At 38.9% G+C, this 24,372-nt stretch overlaps 1 protein-coding gene across 3 annotated transcripts in view; it reads right to left on the bottom strand.

Moving 5' to 3' along the window:
- The window catches only part of PDE11A (phosphodiesterase 11A), a 312,968-nt gene that overhangs the window by 61,726 nt on the left and 226,870 nt on the right, over positions 1–24,372 (bottom strand). For all 3 annotated transcript variants that reach the window (XM_016152597.2, XM_016152596.2, XM_036236781.1), the window contains 2 exons: positions 13,007–13,116; positions 3,422–3,512 (listed from right to left, as the gene is read on the bottom strand). In XM_016152597.2, coding sequence (XP_016008083.2) covers positions 3,422–3,512; positions 13,007–13,116 — 201 coding nt within the window. The remainder of the gene's footprint in view (positions 1–3,421; positions 3,513–13,006; positions 13,117–24,372) is intronic.

Here is a 24,372-nt window from a genome sequence, read left to right as displayed (position 1 = left end):
TTTTTTAAAACTTAATGAAATTGTATGCAAATACAAACAGATTCCTTGGCAAACCCAACAAAGCCATACAGTGCAATCATTTTTGAGGAAGTTGACCAAGGGACACTTAATTATGTCTAGTTTTGAAAAGAAAACTCTAAAAAATATTTGAACTTGTCTTACTAGGGATATGTTTCTGCCAACGACTTCACTTGACTACCCATGTCCTGTGAAATCACTGAGTGTAGAAGCTGACAAAACATTTGAGAATCTTTCTGATCCTAAAATAAATCCTAGTTTCACTAGTAAAGATTCAAGTTGGCATTTTGAAAGTACTTGCTATGGCAACAAATAACTTCAAGGAGGAGAACAAACATTAGACCAGTGGTTCTTAACTAGGGGTGATCTAGGCAATGGGCTCTTCTGGCAATGCTTAGAGACATTTATAATTGTCACCCTGGTGAGTGTTGCTACTGGCACCTAAACATCTTATAATACGCAGGACAGCCCGATTAACATGTCATAACTGCTGAAGCTGAGAAACCCTGTGAAGAGCCATCTTGAATACGAGTGTAGTAGATTAAATTCAGTATATAATTACTAAGTAGCTAGAATGTATAAGATATTGTTCTTGGCCTAGTTCTTGGAACTAATGATGACTTTTTCCTAGTATCACTTGCAAATACACATGTATCTCCATGCCTTTGAAAAACACACTTCTGTTCATCCATATTTGTTTTACACTAGGCAGCTCTACGGTGATTTTAGTAAAGTGAAAAATCCTTCCGTAAAGTGACTGACAATCTACTTAATTTTCTTCGAAAGTCAGGACTTTGCATTTATCAGGTTTTTTATTTGCTTGTTTTTTTGGGGTGGGAGAGGGGGTAGGGTGGGGCATGAATACTAATTCCTAAACATGTGGCCCAGGAATTGGATCGGTTTTAAACCTAGTGTTGAGAGCCAGAAGATGGTGCAGGAAGAAGGGGGCAGAATGACTGTCCGAGAATAAAATATTCTCCAACAAGAGGTAAATTAATTATTTCAGGGAATCAGAATATCAATTAGTAAATTACCACCTACCAGGCACCAGATGATAATCTGCTCCCTTGCATTAATTTATTTCTTTGGGTGAACTCGCCACTCCTTAAAGACTAGAGTATATTGGCTCCAGTTGGGACCAGATCCAATATTAATAATAATTTTCAAATGAACTCTTCCAGACCCTTAATTCAGCCATTAGGAGGAAGACAAATAACTAAAGGAATGCCACACCATAATTCTGCCAGGGTTTCTTTGCCTGAGCCTTGCTCCATGGATCGATCACAGGCTGGTGTACTGGGGCCTGGGAAAAAGTGGTTGGAAGCTATGAAAATCTAGGCACAGGAATCCATCCACATGTCTAGCATCCTGCAGTGAGAGAAATACTGGCACACCTCATTTTGTCGCGCTTTGCTTTATTGCACTTCACAGATGGTAAGACCCTCCACCAGCAAAAAGATTAGGACTCACTTTATTGTGATACTAGCTTTATTGCAGTGGTCTGGACCCAAATCTGTAAAATCTCCAAGGTATGCCTGTACAGCTGTTACGAGCAGTAAAAAGTTACAGTAAAAATATGAATTCCCGGAGAAAGGGGTCTAAATGTGAGGATCTTGATTATTTTGTGAGGGAGTGCATTTTACCACCTTTAAATGACTTATAGTAACTAACACGATTTACAGCTGACACACTGACAAAGCTAGCCAGATCAGCTTTAATAATAATAAAAAGCACCAATTTGCAGTGTATCGTTCAGATGCAAACTGGCCTTCTCCAGTGCCTCAAGGGTTTGCTTCCTGAAATAGATTTGTCTCCTTGAAATACTGCTTCCACTTGTTGTTTAGGGAGGAGTGTGGAACCGAGGTAAAGAGAACCAAGTGGAGGGAGAAGGGTCATCGTCCAGCCATCTAACTTCTCTGTGCCTCTGCATTACTTGGAAAGTGGGGTGATGACAACGTCTACATTTTTGCCTTTCTGATTAGCAGGATGTGTGTGTGTGTGTGTGTGTGTGTGTGTGTGTGTGTGTGTGTGTGTGGCAGAAGCACCAGGGCAGGGCCTGCATGCCCCCGCTGCACACTGCATGGCTCCATTATTATTATTCTGTGTTCTTCATAGATAATTCTGGAGTGAAGGGCAACCAATGTATTTCGCTGGTATGGAAACAAATTCTGAGTTAGTGGGGTCTGTTTCCAAACAAATGACCTTTCGAGAACACCTTGACATCCTGTTCATAATCCCTGTTATTATAGAGGTGGGAGTTCCTGGGGTCAGAAGTATAAACCCACTGTATTATTATTACAGAAAAGATAGTCTGAACCCAAGTTCCTGCGGTCCTTACTTTCTTCTTTCACAGCGTTTGGCTAAAAACGTGTTTCATGGATAATTCCTGAACCACAGATGCCAGGATGCTGGTTTCTGTCAGAGTCACTGAGAGCCTAACCCTTGATGTTTTCTTCCCAGATGAAAATAAATCTCCTCCAGAGAATTCGCCCTTCCGTAGCCTCACACAGGTTCCAGAGTGCTGACTCTCCTTTATGGGGTCGAAGAAGGCTTTCATGATACTGCAAAAGGCATGCTTTTTCAAGATAGGCTGGACGAAAAAAACCTCCATATTTAATGATGCTATTCCAGTGAAGCAGGGCCTTAATGATGATAATAATAATAATTAATGGCACAGCTAGAGAACTGACAAATAATGGGGAACAGATGATCCCTTCTTGGCCTCAAAAAAAAAAAAAAATCTGTACGCCTGCAGAAAATTAAACAGATCCTTTCCTGGCAATTTCAAACTCTTACACGCCTCAGCCAGAGTCAGTAAGTGGTTTTTCTTTTTCTCCATGGAGAGCTAAAAGTATAAAAGTACTTCCAAGTCCTGCAATGCCACATGCAGCAAAATAAGGCATATGGCCTTAGCCCTGGGTCTCAAGTTTAGTTGCAATTCTCACTTTTGAAGTAGTCCCACCAGCAATTTAAGTTCTTATTTTATTATAGGTTTCTCAATTGTGCTAATAAAGTGTAACTTTCTCACCCTCTTTCTGCTTCTATCATTTTTAAAATGGCTTTGGGTTTACTCCTTGTGTTAGTGGGCTTCTGTGCCCCTTAAGGAAGGTATGACCATGCTCTGGTGACAAGCTCTAGGCAGTCTCCTCTGCTAAGTGAATCTGGAAAGCCTTTAAACCAATAATGAAACCCAAACAAATCAGCTCAGGTAGAATTTGAACAAGGTCTTTGGTCAGGCATCTGAATAAATAAAAAAAGCCACGAAGAAAAACTCCAATAGTTTGTCTGAAAAACGTCCTTTAACTTCTCAGTGCCTACCTGTGGCACTACCAAAAAAGGGAGGTCAGAAATATTGTTTCACTGGTTTTGCGTCAAGGGAAGAAGAAGAACATAAGGTCTGTACCTCACTTTGAAGGATCATCACGGCGTGGTTAAAGTGGTGGTGCTCTAAGGTGGCAGAGGTCCCATAGAGTTGGGCCAAGGCAGAGCCACTCCTGAAAGAGGACAGAAGGGTCAGTGACCAAGGCCCTTCACCTGTCAATGATTCCCCACGCCAGCCCTTTGGATCAAACGGCTTTTCCTGCTTTGGCAAAGGACCAGGAGCTGATACATTCTAGCTGCTTGTGTAGTCCACTAATCTATTAAGTAAGTAAACCTTTCATGAAACTTCTATGTCTTAGACTAGATGCTGTGGATGATAGAACAGTGAATAAGACTCAGCCCACGATTCTAAGAAATTTACAGGCTAGTAAAGATGAGACGTGATCATAGGGAAACCGATGCGCATAACACATAAATACCATGGAAAGTGTTTCAGGTTCTATCAAAGTGCTTTGGATGATCTGAGGATAACAGATATATTTTTCTGGCTTTGGGGATCAGGGTAAGCTTCATCAACTAAACCTTACACAGCTTCAAAGTGTCCAGAACAATGGTCTTATATCAAATGTATTTGAATCTCTTTAGGAAAAGACTTTGTGAATAGTTTGCATTTGATCTGCTCTATATGTAAGGTTTACAAGCTTCTACTATGGTTTACCAGCCCTAGTCGCACTATGATATCTCAGTGTAGAACTCTAGAAAGTTCTTTAGATTTAGACTCAGACCTCAGCTCTTGGTAATAGCAGTTTCTTTGTTTCTAAAATTATAATAGTACTGTCTGTCTCACCAGTTATTTATGAGAATACAATAAAATACTTGAAAGTGCTTATCAAAGTGCCTGGCAGATAGTAGATTGTAGTTTATGTTATTAATCAATAATTAAAACACATTTAGAGACTTCCATTTAAAATAAATAAGATGTTAATTGATACTTGAAAGGATTATTTTGAATTATCTTTAAATTTGCTTATGTATGTAACAACCTGCTCCTCCTCAACAATGTCAGTTCAGCAAAGTGTTCATTTAAAATGTTCAGGTGCGCTCATTTCCAGTTCTTTTGGAGTAGGATGTAGAGCATCCAAAGAGTCGAGAGAGATCCAGAGAATCCTAGGATTTAAAGTGCAGTCTTGGGACTCGGTTGAGGACTCATCCAGGTCCTCATGTTCTTTCTTGCTCATTACAAGGAGTTTGGACATTGAAAAGTCAATTTGACATTAACTTGGGAACACTGGAGACTGACAGCTCACAGTCTGCCTTGCTAGTGAGAGGAGCAAAAAGACTGCATCTAAGGGCAGCTTGAAGGATTTCTGTCATAAGCTACTCTTCATCTCCAGTGCGAGCCACTCCCAGATCACGGCCAATTCGGGGGCTCTTGGAAAGACTCAGAGCTGACCATGTGTTGGAAAAAAAACAGCAGAGTTAGGTTCTGCAGGGATTGTTATGAATAGGGTTAATAAAGAGGGTACTAGATTTTAATAATATACATATTATTTCTTTAAATCTTGCCTTAATCTATATAATTTAATAAGAGAACATTTGTTAGGCTAATCTTGGTAACCAGTGATTAATATTTAATGTTAGTTACTTTTTATGAACTTTAAGTTCATTTTTATGAAAATTCATTTTTTAAAAAGCACACTGTATTGTGTCTTGTTTATATTTGTCTTGGCTTTTGAAATTCCAGGATGTTTTATATGCATATCACATTCGAATAACTGACATGGAGTAGGTGCTTAAAAAAAAATTAGCTGCTTGGCTAATAAGCTTGCAGTAGTATGTCTAGAGAGTATAGTTAAAATTGGAAGGTTGGCAGTAATGAGTGTGTTAACATATTTTATAATAATGTTATTAATAATAATAGCTATCATTAATAAGTACCTGTCAGGCACTAGCCAACAAATTAACAGCTTAATACGTTATTTCATCTAGTCCTGACAATAACCAGGAAATAGTACTGTCTTCTCATTTTATAGATGAGAAAACCAAGGATCAGAGAAGTTAAGCTACTTTTTCAAGGTAACAAAGCTAGTAAGTATAAGTTATTGATTGGAATCCAAGTTTTTAAGGTTCTTCTCATTATATGAGAAAGCTAATTATAACTTATACATATCTGATATTTGATTCTCAACTTTTGCCAAGCTGGTTGTCATCAATGAACGATTTCAAAATTTAATTCAGAATTCTACTGGTATAACTGCCTACCGCAGGGTCAGATTTCCTGTGATTCATTTCTACTAATCAGCCATGCCGAGATGTGCCTCTCTTACTGATGTGAATCCCAGTAACAGAGTCACTGATGTAAAGTAGGGTCAAGTTGCAAACTATTATCTCTTCCTTTATCATGTTGGTTTAGCAGACTTAACAAAGTTAAATTAGCTAGATTATCACAAATCACTTTATATTTTCGTTTTTTTTTTTAGGATGAATAGAATGTTTCCTCCTTTAACTAGGGAACAGCTCGTGACAGATACATCGGGGCCTCCCACGCTGCACCTCTCCCTCGCCTCCAGGCCCATACGGCTTCTGAACTGCTGCATTTCATCAGAAGGACTCTCAGGTTGTTTGTGCACATGCAGCCATCTAACTGTCTATGGTTTGAGCATCTTCATCATCAGACTCTCTATTTGTTCCCTTTTGCATTTCCATCTTACATTCTCTCCACCCTCACACAATACTGAGTTAATCATAAAAATAGGTAGACTAATGCTTTGAAAGTACAGAAAGACATTGTGATTCATTCATTCATCTATCATTCCTTCAACCAACTATTGATGACGGTTATGATGCCAGGATACTGGCCACATGGAAAGATGCACACAAAGACAAATAAGACATGGCTCTCACCCTCAGGAAGCTCACAGTCCCCCAGTTTGTGTAGGACACTTTCTCTGACTAGACTTGCACTAACAATGGTCATCCTTCTGCAAGCAAGATGCCATCTGAACATTCATAAGATGGAGCAAGGCACTAACTCTGCTCTGAGTTTTATAGAGTAAAATTATCTAAGCAATGATGCTTCCATTTCCAAACGGATTATTTATTTACACTATTAGATTGGTTTCTGTCAGATTTTCTAAGACTGCAAAACCTTTCAGTGCTTTCTCTCTAAGGCCAAGGCTCACTGAGAAGGCTCCCTGTACCTGCTATTAGGTACACACATGCTGTGAATCTCCTGGGATGGAAAGAGTGGAGTCCACAGCCATTAAAACTGTTATCAGCGGGAAAAAAAAAAAAAAAAATCGTTATAAGTGGTAAAAATGTATCTGTTAGCCTAAAGTTTATCAAAAAGTATTCTACAGAATATTAGTTCTTTGGAATGTTAAGTGGCATTATGAGCAAATATAATAAAAGTCCACGGTAAAATACATTTGGGAAATGCTGAGTTTAAAAAGCTAAACTGTTTCTTCTCTGTGGGATTTCCCAGTGGCATCAGTATTTGAAAACAGCCATTGTAATTCTGCAGGAGGGGAACAACGACATGCAGTATTAACCGATCTCACTTGATCATAAAACCATTTTTTAAAAGAGGCCGTGTCTTTCATGTAATATACTTCGGGTAAAGGTATACTTCCACTTTTCATGTAAAAAATGTTTAAAAAGCAATCACATATGGAAAAAATTGACCACACCTCATTTTAATTGCCTGTGTTAAGTATATCATCACATAAGTAGCTATGGGTACACATACTTTAATAGTGAAAATATTTACATATATAAAATGTGACAAATACATATGGCATGTGGAAAGAGGGAGAGAAAAAGAGAGAAAAAAAGAAGAGTCTCCAAATTCCAGAAGCACAAGGAATATTGATACATGTGATTATTCATGATGCTCATTATTGATTAGGTGACCCCAACATACTAAAGATTTTCCTTTTTGAAAAGGCATCATACTGAGGGGAAATTTATTAAAAGGAAGTCAAAGTGAAAATTCTGTCCCTACAGGTCTTCAGCACTATGCAAAGGCACAAAAAATAAGTGTGCAAATGGAAACGTACCTTCATAATGCCCCAAGATATGCATATGCTTTGAAAAAGAGACTTAACGGAAGGAAGTGTGCAGCCATGACTTACAGGAAACTTTAAAAAGGAAAACTATGAAAGGTAATTAGGAAATTGAGAATTGTTGGGAGGTGGCGAGGAATGGGATTAGGCTGTCACGGCAGATTAATGTGCCCCAGTATTTCACTTCTGGGACCTGGCCGAAAGCGACAAGATGGGTTTTCATTCCCAAGAAATGAGTATAAGAGATTATGCTAGAAATGAATAGAAGAAGTCTCCTAGGAGAACACACTACAAAGCTGCTCGGTACTGATATTTAATCATCAGGGGCAGCTGTAATAGAGAGGGGGATGAGTGGGAAACGCCGTCCCTGGAGAAAACGGGAGAGAAGTGTTAACGGAACAATTTCAAAGCGCTGTGGTATCACTGCCCTCTGCTCCCATTGATCATTCACTGCACGTACTCCAATACTTAAAAATTAAGAATAAAATGTGAAAATGCAAAGGTTCACTTATCAGAAAGGCTAAAAGAATAAATCATATCATGCTATAACTAAAGTCACAACTTTTTATTGTAGAGGCATTTTGCATTTTATATAGTAATTTGTCCCTTGCTAAATGTCTCCTGTTTTTATAGCCTATATATGAAAATAAAAAAGGTAGCATATGCTTTGCTTTACATAATAATTGGTGCATTTAAATTCCATTTCCAAATCACTTAAATGGTTGGAATTGTGACTACTTTGAGGGAAAGCATTGTTTGTTATACTTCTCTTTTTCTCCCACAATGCCTAGCACAGTGCCTTGCACACAGAAAGTACTCAGTTACTGAAGAATAATAAAGGAAATAAGGATGTATATTTTTTCTAGGAGTTTTCTAAACAATGCCACACTTACTGAATAAATCTTACTCTAATCAATGAAAAGGTAGATCCTTTACCATGATATAAAATTCTCTATCAGCACTCATTGTCAAAGGAAGGTTTAACCGAGGTTGAGTGGTGGGGGCACGAGGTGTTCTAGGTTCAAGAGGCAGGGCTGATGGACATCCCATCCCTTAATCATCTTGTGGAAACACATCAGACTATCTTGGAACAAAGAGATTTGATCACATGGTATGAGGATGCAAAAAATAAATAAATAAACAAAAATAAAATTGAGTTCTAGTACCAGTGACTTAATATTGGTCTAATATGTGTGAAAACTGTTTACTTTTATAAAAGTAACCTAAGATTTGGATATCTCAGTTTCCATTTTTATAAAATTAAGGTGTTGAAAAATATGGCTACTAAGGCCTAGTTTAGTTCTAACGATTATTAAAGCTCCACATCTTGATTTTCTGGATGTCAGAATAAATTTTAGTTTTCCAGAGCTCACCTATATGGCAAGTCAGCCAGTAAACTGGAAGCTCAAAGGCCCAAAATAAGTATCACTGAGTCATGAAAGGGAGTATGATGCGGTGGTTAAAGAACGTCTTCACGTAGCCCAGGTCTAAACACCACTCTGCCACATTCTGGATGCATAAACTTGGGTAAATTACTTTCCTGAGGCTCAGTTCTTCCCATAAAATGGAGACAAAAATACCTACCCTACAGGAATGTGGGTGAGCGTTTGAGATAGTAAACAACAAGTGAACTGCAGTTCTTTTCATTGTGTCAGGGACTGAGTTGCAAAGAAGAGAAATGAACTAGGACCAGCTTCACTAAAAAAGGTCGATTAAGGTAGCAGGAACTCCGAGGGAGCTCAAGTGTGGAAGTGTGGCTGGGTTTCCTGGAAATAGGAGTAGAGACGTGTAAAGCCAGGAATCGAGGTTGCTTTTTCTGTTCCTTTATGGTTGTACGATCTCTTCTCTCTATTTCTCTCTGAGTATCTACTTTCTTCTTTCTTCTCTGCAGATTTGCTTTCTTATTTCTGTTATCCACTTGGGATGTGGTCATTCATAGCCTCAGCTACCAAGTCTACTTAGATCTACAACTTAGATCTCAAGAGCTAACTAAGTCAACACCATAGTAATCTAAGTCTAAATTTCTGAGAGATAAAACATGACTAGACAAGTTTTGGTTAGGTGTGTACTCTTGGGCTAAAACGCCAAGAGGTCAATTAGCAAGAAGGGCTGCTTCTCTCAATGTGATACACAGGCTCTCTCCGGGAAGGGGCCGTTGGTATCCAAGCACAAGTACTGTGCACTGGACTCTTAAAAGAACCCACAAGGTGCTGACTCTTGTTTTATAGACACACATCTAACACGTTTACCTCTTCTTTATGTACAAGTGGCAGAATAGTTGGAGGCTGGAGAAAGGGTGATACGATGATGCCATTGCCCTGAGAGAGAGAGGCATCTTAAAAAAAATATGAAATGTAGTTACAGGAACTCAAACATAAGGAATTGTCAGATCCTATAATGAAAGTATCACGGTTTACACTTCAGGACACCTCAAGGCCACTACTGTCTTTAGTACAACATCGAACTTATGTATAGAAAACAATGTTTTATATAATGAATCTAAAAAAGTTACAATTATTTAAGAAAGAAATCAGAAAACTTTATTGAAAAACTTCATTAAAATAGTTAAAATTTCATCCATTCGTGCAGTCTTCATTCATTCATTCACTCAGCAAATATTCATTGTATGTTTATTATGCTCCTGGTACTTGTTATGCATCACGGGGACTCAAAGAGAAGGGAAGACACATCTGTTAATCAACCATTAAAATGGAGTGATGCATACTTTTGAAAAAGCATGACCTGGACGTTATGCGGGCACAGAAAATTGACAAGGGGAAGGCACAGCAGGAACACGACCCCAGGGTTGATGCTCTCGGGGCAGTTTAGGGGAACTAAGGAAAGACAGGGCATTCCAGGTTTGGGAAACAGACTATTGGGGAGCCAAGAGAAGTAAGCTAGCCGGACTCCATTGAGATTTCAAGTAGCCCCTTGTCTCTGTAACATAGAAGCATGGGTGGGAGGGCCAAGGTGGAAGGCGTGGGCAATGGGCCAGAAAAATGGGCAGTAGCTTGATCGAAAAGGGCCTTAAGGGGCTAAACTAAGAAATTTGAACATTATCCTGAAAGTCACAGGAGGCTGGTGAATGGCTTTTAAGCAGGAGAGTGAGCTGATCAGCTTTGTGAATTACAAAGATTGTTCTGGAGTGTCAAGCAGGGAGTACTGGAGGAGAGTTGGGCTGTTTGTTGTAATGATCCAGGAGAGGTGCAGAGAAGCCATAGTTACTTAAGAACGCAGAGATGTCAACTTCGAGGGATGCTAAGGAGGGAACCTGGGGGTTTCCGGTGGTTCCATTTATTGACATAGAGAATAAGGGGGAAAGGGACAGGCATAAAAGGGAGAGAATGAAATTGAGGTGACTGCGAGACTTCAAATACAAGGAGCTTTTCAAGCAGCTGGACTAAGTGTGAGGAGAGAAGCAGAGAATTATGGTTCAAACATCTGGGTTTGGGGCTGTTCAGCAGTTGGGTGGAAGCCCTGCATGAAGAATCTTGTAGAGCAGAAGAGGAACGTGAGAGAACATCCCCAGTGCAGGCTGGGGTAGGAAGAGAGAGGACTTGAAGCAAACTGAGAAGAAAAACTAGAAAGGCAGGTGAAATCCTCTGTCTGGGAGACAAAGGAGGAGAAAGTTCTAGGAAGGAGGGAGTGGGTCTCATGTCAAGAAAGCTCAAGAAAGAAGGACAATAAGAGTGTCCAGCAGCTCTGGGGAAAAGGGACGTTGGAGGCTTTACTGAGGGCAGTTCCCCTGGTGAGGTTGAACTGGAAGCCACACAGGAGGGCAGGGGTTGGGGACAATGAACAGACAATTTTCCAAGAAGACCTACTGGAAAGGAAAGAAGAGAAACAGAACAGCAGCTAGAGGGAGAAGCGGTGATTGAAGTGGGCTTTTTTGAGATGGGGGAGACTTATTTATAGGATGCTGAGAGCTCATATAAATGAGAAGGAAGATACAGGACAGAGAAAGGAAGATTGATGGAGCAAGGTCTCAGAGGAGGGAGCAAGGAAGGTATCCAAAGCAGAGGTGGCGGGATTAGCCGTAGACAAGAGAAAGGACAGCCCTTTCGCTGAGATGGGAGGTTAGGAGGAAAGGATAGGGCCAGACAGATAAGTTTGTACTTGGCAGGGGAGGAAATTGAGGGAGTTCTCGATTGATGGCCTCAATTTTCTCAGTGAAGGAGGAGGCAAGGTGATCTGCTGAGTGGAGCGGGGGAGATGGTTGACAGGAGGTGGTTTAGGAAGGGAGAACGTTTGGTATATATAACTGCTAAGAGCGATATGGGATGGAGCTGGCTAGGGACACAGAAAGAATCTGGGGAGTACTGAGCATCCAGCTGAGTTGGGAGAATATATACTTGGTGTATCCTGAACTCTCACATGTGACATTTCCTCATAACACCTTTAAAAGTCTAGGCAAAGTAGCAAGAAATTGAATTGTTAGATTGCCCTGGGGCCTAGTTTTTGCAGAGCAGATGTCATAGAAAGTTAAGAGAGTTGAAAAATGAGAGGATATTGAGAAGAGGGAGTTGAAACATTGGGCTGTAAGATACAGAATGGATAAAGAAGGGAACACAATCAAAATTCATTTGCTACATCAGGAGCAAATGCAAGGCCAGGATTCCAAGGCCTCAATAGATAGGTGTTTTGGGGAACACCAAGAGTGGCGAGCTGTGGACATAGTGGTCGGTCGATGTTCCAGATTATGTGGGTACGTCTGTTATACGGGGGCTTTGAAATCAGTAGTCTGAAAGTTAATTTTGCCACTTTGTGGAAGCCTTCCTGAATTTCTCAGTCCCCAAACTTTTCTCTCTTTTCTCCAGCCTCTGAACTTACATATCATTTTGTTTGCAGACAAGTAGTAAAAGGAACATTAAAACTGGACCATCACTCCCAGAGTCCGGAGATCTTGTTTTGGTCTTATTTCTAGCACCCAAATTCTATGGACTTGGCCACAGCGTGAGCCACCAAGCAACGGTTATCTTGACCAGTTCGACTTGTTTGGGGACAGATTATTCTGTCCATGCACATTCTGTGCCTACACATCCCCAGTACTGATGTGATTCCTCTGTTCGTTTCCCACCTTTCCGTGGGAAGAGGCGTGGGAAGAGCAGTGACCACATTCCTCGTGTGTCACTTTACTTCACTGCAGCGATATGATATCCAAAGTCAAAAGAATCCAGAAGAGATGCTCGTGGGGAAGGAAGAGATATTTCATTTCATAGAGTTTCCTAAGACCACTTTTGTTTTAAAAAATAGTCTCAGAGCCAGATTTTGAGAGGAAAAAGTCCAAGAAACTTATAAATGCTATGAAAGCAAATATTCGGGGAGGAAAAAAAAAAACAGGCTCTTTAAAATATGAGCTTTGTTATCTGACTGAGGTCAACAGAGACAGACCAAATCAACAAGCATGACATGAAGGGCAAATTTGCAATTAAAAGAAGAATAGGGAATTATAAAGATGGATGGGGCCCATGACACACATGCCCAAGCCTGCGTGGCCTTGGCCTCGGATGCCAGAAATTAATGCTTTACTCTTTAGCACTGGTCACCTTTGGCTTTGAACAGAGAGGCAAATGCATTAAAATAACAACAATTAGAACACTTACTTAGCTTGGAAGGCATTGTTGGTTCCCCTGTGGTCGAGGTCATGACACAAGCATCCCACAATCACCGCTAAAATTTCCACCTCGGTCAGAATCTCTTGAAACCCAGCAGTCTGGGAAAAAAAGAAAATGGCAACAGTCACTACTCAGGGCAGGGAGGATGGATAAGGTTCGTCTGCTGAGCAACAATCAGCTCTGTTTTCATACCCTCATCATTTAAGGAAATGATTAACTGCCACCCCCTTAGATGACAGTGAGTTGGGTGGTCAGCTGCACAGCCTAAGGTTCCTGCAGTGATGAATTAGCTCACTGTCACAGTGGCTCATGCTGGCACACCAGAACAAAGTTGAGACTATTTTTTTTTTCCCCTTTTTAGGGAAAAGGCTACACTATCCAGATACAGTGACAGTTTGGCAAAGGCCCAGAGCAAAACGTGTATTGTGATTCAGCACTTTAGTGATGAGCATCTATTGGTAGGGGGAGAAGAGGACTGTATTTAGAACTGAATGTTACATCTGCCAGATGCCACTCAAATGAAAGCTGGCAGAAGAAAACACCTCCTGTTTGTTTGTTTGTTTTAATATTAAAGGAAGCAACTTACAAGTACTGAAACTGTTACACGATAATTTTCTAGAAATTAATACTTTAATTTCTCGTAAATACCTTAATTCTTTTAAGCCTGGAGGACCGATTAAATTCACACAGATAAGGTAATGCACGTCGTGAGAACTAGAATTTGGTAGAGGATTAGGCAACCCAGACTGAGGATCAGTGGTGTATCCATCACGAGGGATGCTTTTTTAAAAAAATTACCCTCTGGTAGCTTGCTTATGAAATGCATAGGTGTGGTGTGGTTTGTTCTGGGATCAGTGTGATGTCACTGGGTGACCCAAAGCCACAATGGCTCTGTGGGTCCTGCTGTCCCTTCGCTAGTTTAGAAGAGGAAGAGAACCTGTGAAAAAGTAGGTCTATACGTTTTCTTGATCTAAGGCCTTTGCGTCTCCCCTGCCTTTTCACTTGATAAGTCTCCCGTTTCGTTACTAACATCTTTATCAAAGGGCGGGAGGAGGGGAAAGGTAGGGTTCGGATCGCTTCCATTTTTATGAGTGTTTTTTTCTCAAATCTAGGATCACTAGCTAGATACTTTTCTTACAGCAATGAAAATTTTGTTATTTGACTAATTACGTTTTTATTGCAGAAATAATTGAATAAATTTTTGTCTTGACAATTTTATTTTTAAAAGTTGAGTTGGTCCCACTGCCACATTTAAAAATATATATAATCTCATTTGCATAGTAAATGGGAATGTTAATAAATTGCCTGGGAGGGGCTGAAATAGCCCATATCGAAGCTGTGTGTGCTCTCTCATTTTAAAATTCGGAGCTGGCAGCTGGATTTAAGTTAATTTTATTTTACATAAAGTATTACCTTCAATAGTTTTAAAAAGTTCAAATTGTCGTCAAGAGATTTAGAACCCATAACAGACATCTCCCGTTCCCCTTTCCTAATTCTCAAAGGCAAGCATTTTCCATTTTCTGCTTTATCTAATTTGGTAGGCATTTTCCACCACATTTCTATGTAGTAGTAATATATTATTCACACTTAGTTATTCATCAGTTATTAATATGTGCCCAACACAGTCTTTTGAGCTTTACAACTAACTGTTTAACTCACTTCTCCTAACAGGCCTGCGAGGTAGGAAATATTATTATCCCCAAGTAGAGGTGAGGAAATGGGCACGGATGGACCTGTCTGCCCAAAGTCTCATACAGCTTTCCTGATTATCACTGTATAAATATTTTTCACTGCAAAGTCTACTGATATCTGATCATCATTTCTTTTGTTATGTAAATGTTTCATTTCCTGAAGTTAAGATTTGTTTGAACATCCAGGTCTTCTGGATTGCTATACATCTCTCCAGCCAGTCACACCTTTTATTAGATCCCTTCCCAGGCTGGTCCTGGGGACACCTTACTAATATATACATACGCACACATCTCCTGATCCTTTTCTTTGGTCTGGGTTCTCTGTCTGCTCCAGCTTTCCTCTCCTGGGGTTGATCTCCTGTCTCCTGTCTTCCACACCTCCCTTTCCTCGTTTTCTCCCTCAGTTTTCAGGAACACTTCTGCCAGTGGCTTCATGAGAAATTTTATGTTAATTTTTTAACACTAGGGGAATTAATTTAATTAATTCTTTTTTTTTTTTTTTGAGTCTTTGCAGGACCTAAAATGTCTTTAACCTGTTCTCCTACTCAATTGTTTGCTTGCCTAACAATTCTAGATTGCAACATTTTCACTCAGGATTTTGAAGGATGGCTCTATTGTTTTCTAACTTCTGAAGTTACTTTAGAGAAGTTTATGTCATTCTTCCTAATACTTCGTCTGTTACTTGATTTTCTCTCTTTAGAATCTTCTGTCTCTAGGGTTTAGCAATTTCACAAAGATATGTTTTCATTTGGGACTTTCCCCCATCATTTTGCTTAACTAGCTTTTTCTTCAGTATAGCATTCTTGTAATCTTTTTCTCTTAATTGTTTCCTCTTCGCTATTTTTTCAGTCCTATTTGACTGGACCTTCAATTGGTTGGGCATTGGATTTTTTGTATTGCTTTTCTTGTTTTCTTGTCTTTTCTTTCCCATCGCCCATGTTGACTTTTTCTCTCTGATTTTCTGGAGTAATAGTATGTTTCATTTATAAACATTTTCTTGTCTGCTGCCTCTTTTCTAATAGCATGATATTCTTCTCTCATGGATGCATTATCATCTCTTATCTTTTGAGGGTATTAACTGTAATCCTTCTGAAATTCTCTTCTGCTCCCTGATTGCCTATGTCCTCTGAACTATTTTTCTTTGTGTTCAGTGGTTTCCTTAGGTGCCTGGTAGTTTGCTCACTTAGGAGTAAAACATTACAATGTTCACCACACACCAGTGTGTGGGGATGGTGTCTAGATTGTTGGGCCCTCACCACAGGGTGAGCAGATGGACAGTTGTTCCCTTGCTGGAGAACCCCTCATGTCAGTATCTAAACTCATTTCCTCTGGACTTTTCAATTTCTTGCTTGAAAGTGGCATAAACATTCTAAGAAAATGTGTTGGTATTCTAAGAAAAGAGAATGTAGCTTCTCACCTTTTAAAATAGAGACTTTCACTTAATTCTCTTATTTTCAAGGTGTATCTCACCCTAACTTTTTTTTTACTGGTGTCTCCAAGTTTGGGGTTCAGTTTCTCCAACAAATGCTCTAGCTTCTTGACTAGGTGAGGGGAAGAGTTGTCCTCTGACTACAAGGAGAGGGAATAGGACTTGGGGACCCAGTGTTTTCATCACCTCCTTACCTCACTTCACCCATTTCAGTGGTATATGATGCCTTGATAGCTTTGATAGCTGCTGGGGGAACACTGTTTCTCATGCGTACCCCTTCCTCTACCCATTTACTCTTAAGGCACTTGGGTCAGACTTTCCTTTTTTCTGCTAAGCTATGAACTATCCCTCTATTTTCTGCCTTCATGTATTATGGTTTCACGAGAAGTGGAATTTGTGTCCATTTCTTGTTCTCCCTGTTATTTGGGGGTAATTTTTGAAAGGCGAAAGGACATAAATGTTTTTATCTGTCATCTCTGTCATCTTGAAACTCAAAATCGATTTAGTTGGGTTTGGATTTTGCAAATACTAAGTGAATTCTGAAAGTGTATCAAGTATGAAATAATTACCCATGATACCATGAAAATCAGTGCTGTAAACAACAATGAAACAGCACAGAAAGATTTTGCCTTTGAAAATGCTGTTGATTAGAACTATCTGATGAATCAGAACAGTAAGAATAGGGATGGGATAATGTTAAATTAGGGTAATTTGACTAGAAATTTAATTAAAAGTTAAAATTAAATGCCGTATAATAGACTCAAGATCAAAATCCCAAATCGTTTCTAAGTCACCAGTTATCACCCATTATATATGATGAAACATATTTTACTATAATGTTCTATGCAGCCACCTTACTTCTCACCCTTGACCTTTCCAGCATCTAGTTCTTAAACTATTTGTATCATGGATACTTCTGAGAATTTGATAAAAGCCATTTCCTCCAAGAAATTATTCTATAACTTTTTATGCTGTTCAAAGACCATGGAGCTAACCTTGGGATCCTCAAAATAAAGAAACCCAGACATACAGCACACACCAGTCACACAAAACACATTTACCTCTTTTGTCTGTGATACCTGAGTTACTGGAGCAGCACCTATCTCTTGACTATGATTTAGAGCCGCCTGGTAAATGATTTCTGAGAGTCTTCAGGCCTGAAAAGGGTCCACCTGCCACTAAATGTCCATTTGTCCCCCCCTCGCCCTCATCCATCTTTTTTCTAGTCCTATCTATTCTGCCCTACACTTACAATTGAGGAAAAAGTCAACTGCCTGCTGAAGACAATATACTTTCAGAAGAAAACAGAATGGCAGCCAGAAGTATATTTTAATGCATTTATTCCATGCTCGACTCTATTTTATTATTTTATTTTCAAATAAATTATATCTTTTCTGCTCTTGATGCAATAATTTTGGATTTTATTGACCTTATTGTTAATCTGTCTTCTCACCTGTGTTCTCTTATGGCCCACATCAGAAATGTGAAGCAGTGAATATGATATATCTAAGTAAAGAGACAGTCAAGGCATATAGACCTAGTTTCCATGTCGCCCTCTCCAGAGAAGCCGGTGACTGCCCTCTGAACAGGTCTCAATGACAGTCTTTCGTTGGGCTAAAACAAATGCTGGGATAACCCTACCCCTGGTTAGTTACTACAGCATATAATCAATAGAATATCAAAGGACCCTAATGGTAAGCTTCACAGCATTCCCTAGACTACCCAGTAATTTCCTATCACTTAGTCAATATAAAATTTAAACCAGCTAGGATGGACCCCTATTTCAAAGCTGTTCCTGTACGATACTAGTGAATGGAGGAATAACATGGCCAGAGAAAAATGACTTGCTTTGCAGCTCTATGAAATCCAATAAGGTGTAAAAAACGACAGCCATAATGTCAATACTAGATGGTGCTATAGAAGCTTCATTCATTTAACAACAGTGTTATTCAATGTTATTAGGTGCTTATTATGTATCGAGCAATCATTTTATCTGAAGAAAAAAAAAAGGAGGCTTGGGATAATACTGATAATAGTTAACAGCTCTGTAGCACTTAGCATAACCCTCTAAGGGTGATATTGATCTTATCTTTGCCACTTTATACATGAAGCTATGGAAGCACTAGACTTCACTGCTAGAATGTAACAAAGGTGAGCTTAGACCCCACACAACCCGGCTCCTGAGTCTGCTCTTATCCACTGTGCTATTCAGCTGCTAAGGGTATAGGTGCAGGTGTGCAGTTTTTACATTCTCTTGCGATGATAGAGTGTTAGGTAATAGGGCTTTAAAGAATCACTTGGTGTGTGCTTTATTCCGTGAAGGATATTATTCTTGATTAGTCAGAGGTTGATACCACAGAGCCATTGGTCATTTTGAGCCTAAAAATGGCCCTGGTGCATCAAGATGTAACTGATAATAAACAGTGCTTTACAAATGAGATGTAGAAAGATAAAATTGTTTGTATGTAACAACCCAACTTTAAAATGTCTCAATATATGCATAAAATGTCTCAATATATTGGTAACATCAAAATGTTACCAATAGTAGGACCATAGGTGACTTAAAATTTTTTCCTTTGTGTTAAAAATTTCCATGAAGAATATTTATTCATTAAAATACACATACACACATGCAGTTTGTGTGTGTGTGAATTAAAAAAAAAAAACATATTCAATCAAATTATCCTAGCTTGGAATAAAATAGTTTCACTCTGAAGTGTCCATTCATTCATTTACTCATTGAGTAAATGTCTGTTAAGCATTTACTCTGTTCAGGTCGTCAGGACAGAGAACTGAGGGAGACAGGCACACCCAGCCTGTGTTGTACTTCAAACCAACCAGACCAGTGTCACTGTGCACCCTTTTCTAGTGAGAAGCCATCGCAACATCAATTGCAATTTGTGGAAGAAAGCAATGATGAAAGTGATTAGCTGCTCCTTCCCTGGAGAAGAAGCATCATGGGCTACATCCTTTTGTCACAGATGCCAGAAATCCTGCCTTCACATTTTTTTTTGAAACTTGGCTGTCAGGGATGCTGAATGATGAGGGATTTCTTGAGTTCATCCTGTTGATTCTGAGATCAGGCAGATGGCCGACTAAAAGAAGGGGACTCCAGCGATGAACTGGAACTTCCTAGTGGTCCCAGAAATCCCGAACCAAGAAAGGTTCTTGGCTCTGAATGCTCCTCCATGGATACTGACGGCCAGCCACCGCAATGGAGCCCTCAGTGGACTGCTGAAGTTGAGGGAGAGCATGATGGTTTTTGTAGTCTTTCTTTTCCCCTTCATCTTCTCTTTCTTCTTGATAAGAAGAACAAAGAGAATGGCTCAGACCATTCCAAGGGATTTTGAAAAACAAGGTTTCTCAAGGAAGTGCCTCTTCTGAAAGAATCTTCACATCATATCCCTAATCTGTATTATCATGTCTCAACTGATCTATAGATGACTTCAACTTGGAAGTAGTATGAGCTTGGGGCTGAGAGGCAGAATTTATAGACGAAGTATTTAATTTGTGGGATTTCTTCATTTCTGGTATGCAGTGTTGCAGGGTCACTGTCTGGGGTCTTTGTTTGGTATATTATTAAAATAAAATTTACTTTAGCCAAAGAGTGCTATATGAGGGTTTCACTATAAATGCCACATGTAAGGCGCTCATGTTTTCTAAAAAATGCCCCAAATTGCAATATTGATGGCTGGCCCAGCTCTGCTAGGCCACCCTTTATATGAAGTGTCAGTGAAAATTAAATTGCTTAACAAAACTGCAGATTCTATGAGAAGGATGCCTTCAATCACCCTCCCAATTCAGTACATATCCCAGTTGTGAGTGGATCGGAGTGGTGAGAAAATCGTTGAGGCACATGTTTGGGCTCCAAGGGCATTTGCAGCAAGTCCAGCATGTTTCTTTTTGAAACTCTATTTTGTTTGCCACCTCTCAACATGTAAATCTTAGGGGCAGGCTGATGGATATCAACCTATTCAATATGCTCCAAAGCAATGGTCTTGGGCAGAGGACTCAATCAAGTTTAAGTTCAACTTAGATAATACAATAAACATAGCTCTATGTATGTAGCACAAATTTCAGTTGTTTACTATAAGTGCTCATAAATAAATTTATACTACTTGATGCCATATCGTATCTTCTTTTCAAAGAAGGCTCCTGTCTTTGCCAACCAGAGATAGTGTATGATGAAAGAGCAAGGCAGAGAAGAACGGGTATTCATAATCACAGTCCTGTACTGTGAATAAAGGCCTCTGGACAAACAATAGCATTTAGATTCGATGGTCACACTCTCTTGGTGTTTACAGTAATGTTTGTCTGCCAATACCCGGGTCTGCTAGGCTGAAAAAGAGGTGCTTCAGTCCCATTTTGTGGTCCAGACACCAGAACCTCTCTAGCAGTTAGGTGACCACCATCCAGCACCATGTTTCTGTGCCTCCTTCACCAAAGCATGCAATACAACACAAAGCAGGTATAGCTTGTCTAAGTATCCACAGGAGTCAGATAGCTTTTTTCTTTTCTTTTTTTTTTTTTGATATCAAATTTGCTCCTTTTTCTTCTCAAGATGAATGTAGTCAAATATTGATGTGGCATTAATTAACTATTGATTTTAGTCAATGATGATCCTTTCCTTACCAAGCTCAGAGTTGGAAAGTCCTCAGAGTCTACACTTCAGTACTTTCTTTTACAACCAGAGGCTTCTGAAGGCACTTATTATCAAATCATAAAACCTAAGTCATGTTTTGGACATACCTTGTCTCTTGACCTCAAATAATATTGTAAATGCTTGCCTATGTAAATCTCAGAATGGCAAGGCAGCAAAACTTAATGGTGTGTCCGGTATAATTATACATGTTGAGTAAATGATGCATGAATTAAAAAATTGAGTTGACTTTAAGCAGCCTTATTAAGTTATTTTTAAACCATTTCCATGATTTAATTTTAACCTAGTAGTTATCATAATTAAAAAAATATTTATTTTGGAAAGTTAAAAGCATACGCAAAATAGAATAACATAATAAACCTCCATGTATTCATTACCTAACTTCAACAGGATTCCATGTTCTGCCAGTCTTGTCTCATCTATATTTTCACAAGCATTGTTTTGTTTGTTTGCTAGATAGAGTATTTTGAAGCAAACCTCTGACATCTGTCAATACCCTTTATTTCATTCTCAAGAAGTCCTGATGTGGTCAAATAAAAATTGGTAAATAGACCTCTGCTCTCATATTTTGATATGTAAATGGTACAGGAAAAACTTCAGGGTAAATATCTTTATAAAATGTGGAAAAAAATGAAGTTTCTACTTAAATTTAGATAATGCAATAAACATAGCTCTATGTATGTAGTGCACATTCTGTATTTCAGAAAGAAGGAAAAGAAAGCGCACATGAGAGTCTTAAGGAGTTAGCTTTCAACATTAAGAATAATGTGCTTCGTAATTTTTTGAGGAGAAAGATAGCATGTTTTGTTCATATTTAGAAATCCAGTTTATATTTTATGATAAATTACTAGTGAGTTGAATATGTAACGTGCGGTTTGTGAGTACAGAAAACGAAGCAGGTGACTTGGCCGACGCCAACCGCGCAGGGAGACAGCCCTTTCCAAGAGCCACACGAGGCCAGGTTGAATTTCAAAAATATCGGGCCTCTTCAAAACTTGCCTCAATTTTTATTAGTCATGATTGAGCCGTTAAACATCAGACTCATGAAAAATCGAAACTTTTTAAAGCTCTCAACTTGACACCCTTAGGAGCCAGACTTCAGTCCCAAGAGAGTGCCACTGCTAAGCCATAAAACCGTGGAAGGTGGAGGCTGTGATTCACGGCTGTGCGCTGCTGGCTGGGTCTCCCTGACCTGGCAGATTCGGCTGGCGCCATAAAACACAAAGCGACAGATCAAGCAGCTTACCAACACCGTAAAAATATCAAGAATAAATTCACTTTAATCAAAAATCCGATGTTGTGACTAGGCAGCCCCAGTCCCCAAAACACACACATTTCCTTACGACCCTGCGTCTGTGAGCTGGAGCTGAGACTTTCCTCGAAACGCCGGACATAATTATGTTCATACACTTTTACAATTTACATGTCCTAAGAAAAATACTCAGCTCTGGCTGATGGTGCGGGAGAATTTATTTTCGCTAGAAGGGGAATGACCCATAACTCACGAACGGCAGCGCTTAAAGTGAGTTATGGAGGTTACTCTCCTGTGTGAGGAGACGGATTGGATTATCCTTCCGCCCAATCGTATGTTTGGTTATTAGAGCACCAGGTTCTTTTATGTGTGGCTTTGTCTTTTTCCTTCTTTGAAATAAATGCGGGTAAAAGGAACGTCAGGTAGAAGCGTGGAGTGCCTAACTGGGGCTCTGAGATGTGGCCAGAGGGAATAAAAATAGAAACCTTCTTAAAAGATTAAAAGGCAAGAGTCTTAAATATAATTTCAACACTGTATTCAAATCGATTCGTTCCATAGTTATAGTGCCCAGTGCTGGTATTCTGCAAAAACATTAAAAATTACTCTTTTCCTAAATTAAAAATTTGGCATTTTTAAAGTTACACTAGAAATTAAGGTGTATCTTCATGAAGATTAAAGCATTGGTTTTCCTAATATGCAGATTTTGTCATATTATGATAATGCTACCATTTGTTTAAAAGTAAATATAGCTTGTTACCATTTACATTGATAAGGAAATGGAATGTAAAAACGATGTTTGATTATTGATTGTTACTTTATTATAGTCAATTATAGAACAAAACATGTAGATCTCTGTACCTTCCAATGTTACATTTACAAATAAATTAATTTCTGTTGAAATTAGGGTTTTGACTATTGAGCAAATATATTTTATTTTAAAATTCAACTGATTCTGTCCTTCTTAAAATGGGAGAAAAAGAGTTCCCATTGTGCTTCTAAGATATTTCAGAAGAAATATTCTATCTTAAAACTCAAGGACTTCCCTGAAAACGGCAGAATGCAGACAGTGCATTATCTTTAAGCGGGTGAATAGGATGGATTTTTCTCCCTAAAGGTCCCTTCTGCTCTCTAGTTTGAATTCTCACTATAACAACTTGGTTTATCTTTGAAAATAACCTTGTTGACGACACGAACATGGACTTACACACACTGCCTCCCCGTTTAAGATTTAAGAAGCCCCTGGTGAATGTCAGGGGGTGTCAATGTGTTTGCCGTGATACTGGTTATTATTAGTGTTTAACTGCGATTCCCCACCAGCACCACGCTGCTGGCAACACCATAAATTTTAATGTGATCATGTGCTCTTTTCATATCCAGTGAATTCTGCAAGATCATAATATTCTATATGAACCCTAGCTGAACCTTAGTGTGATATGAAGAAAGAACCAGATTTCTAACAGTGATAGTTGTTCATCATTTTATAGTTGTTTTTTTTTTAAAACCTGGACACCGAACAACATGGTTCCCTGAATAATATTACCCTTAACTAAATTCACTCATTCAATGAATCTTTATTGAGCTCTACAGGATGTAGGGCATGGCCCAAAGTGCTAATGAGTACATTTATGGGATTGTAAAGAATACTGACTCTTAAGGAAACCTTTTTTCCCCCCTGGAAAATCTGTCAGTGCTCATACATCATTTATAAAACCGAAAAATGTCTCTGCAACCTTGGCACCACTGCTTTTTCTTTTGCAGAATACAAACAAAAGCATAGTTATTTCCTTTATCTGGTCTACATAGAGCATATAAGAAATGTGTTTATCATTTTTCATTATGTATGTGCTTGATGGGATATTTATTTTACAAGCTTCCATAAACAAAGAGAATTTGTATTATTCTTCATCTGCAGGGTTTTATCCCTTGTTTTAACCACAAATAGTAACAGGCATTGCATTATTTATCCAAGAAATTTAAAATATTTGGTAAATTTTAGCTACCTAAATATCTCTTTAGAAGTGAAGAATAATGTTGAAGCTTTCATTTAAAAAAATCTGGATTTTTCGGGCCAGAGGCATGGAATAAATGAGCAAGTCATTAACAGGGTTCCTGGTGAACCACATTTTCACCATTTTATATCAAATTGCCTCTCCTACAATGCAGTTCATTCTTTTTTTTTTTTTTAATTTCTAAAGGCACAAAACCACTTTCTTACCCAGACATAAAGTTGAATACTTTTGCAAAACATAATTCCCAGTCCATAAGTTTATGTTCTGTGTTTAAAATGATTTTATTTGGGATTAAATATTAGGAAGCATATAT

The sequence above is a fragment of the Rousettus aegyptiacus genome, unplaced genomic scaffold, assembly GCF_014176215.1.
Source record: "Rousettus aegyptiacus isolate mRouAeg1 unplaced genomic scaffold, mRouAeg1.p scaffold_m13_p_2, whole genome shotgun sequence".
Lineage (NCBI taxonomy): Eukaryota > Metazoa > Chordata > Mammalia > Chiroptera > Pteropodidae > Rousettus > Rousettus aegyptiacus.
This window is presented reverse-complemented; position numbering and strand designations above follow the sequence as displayed.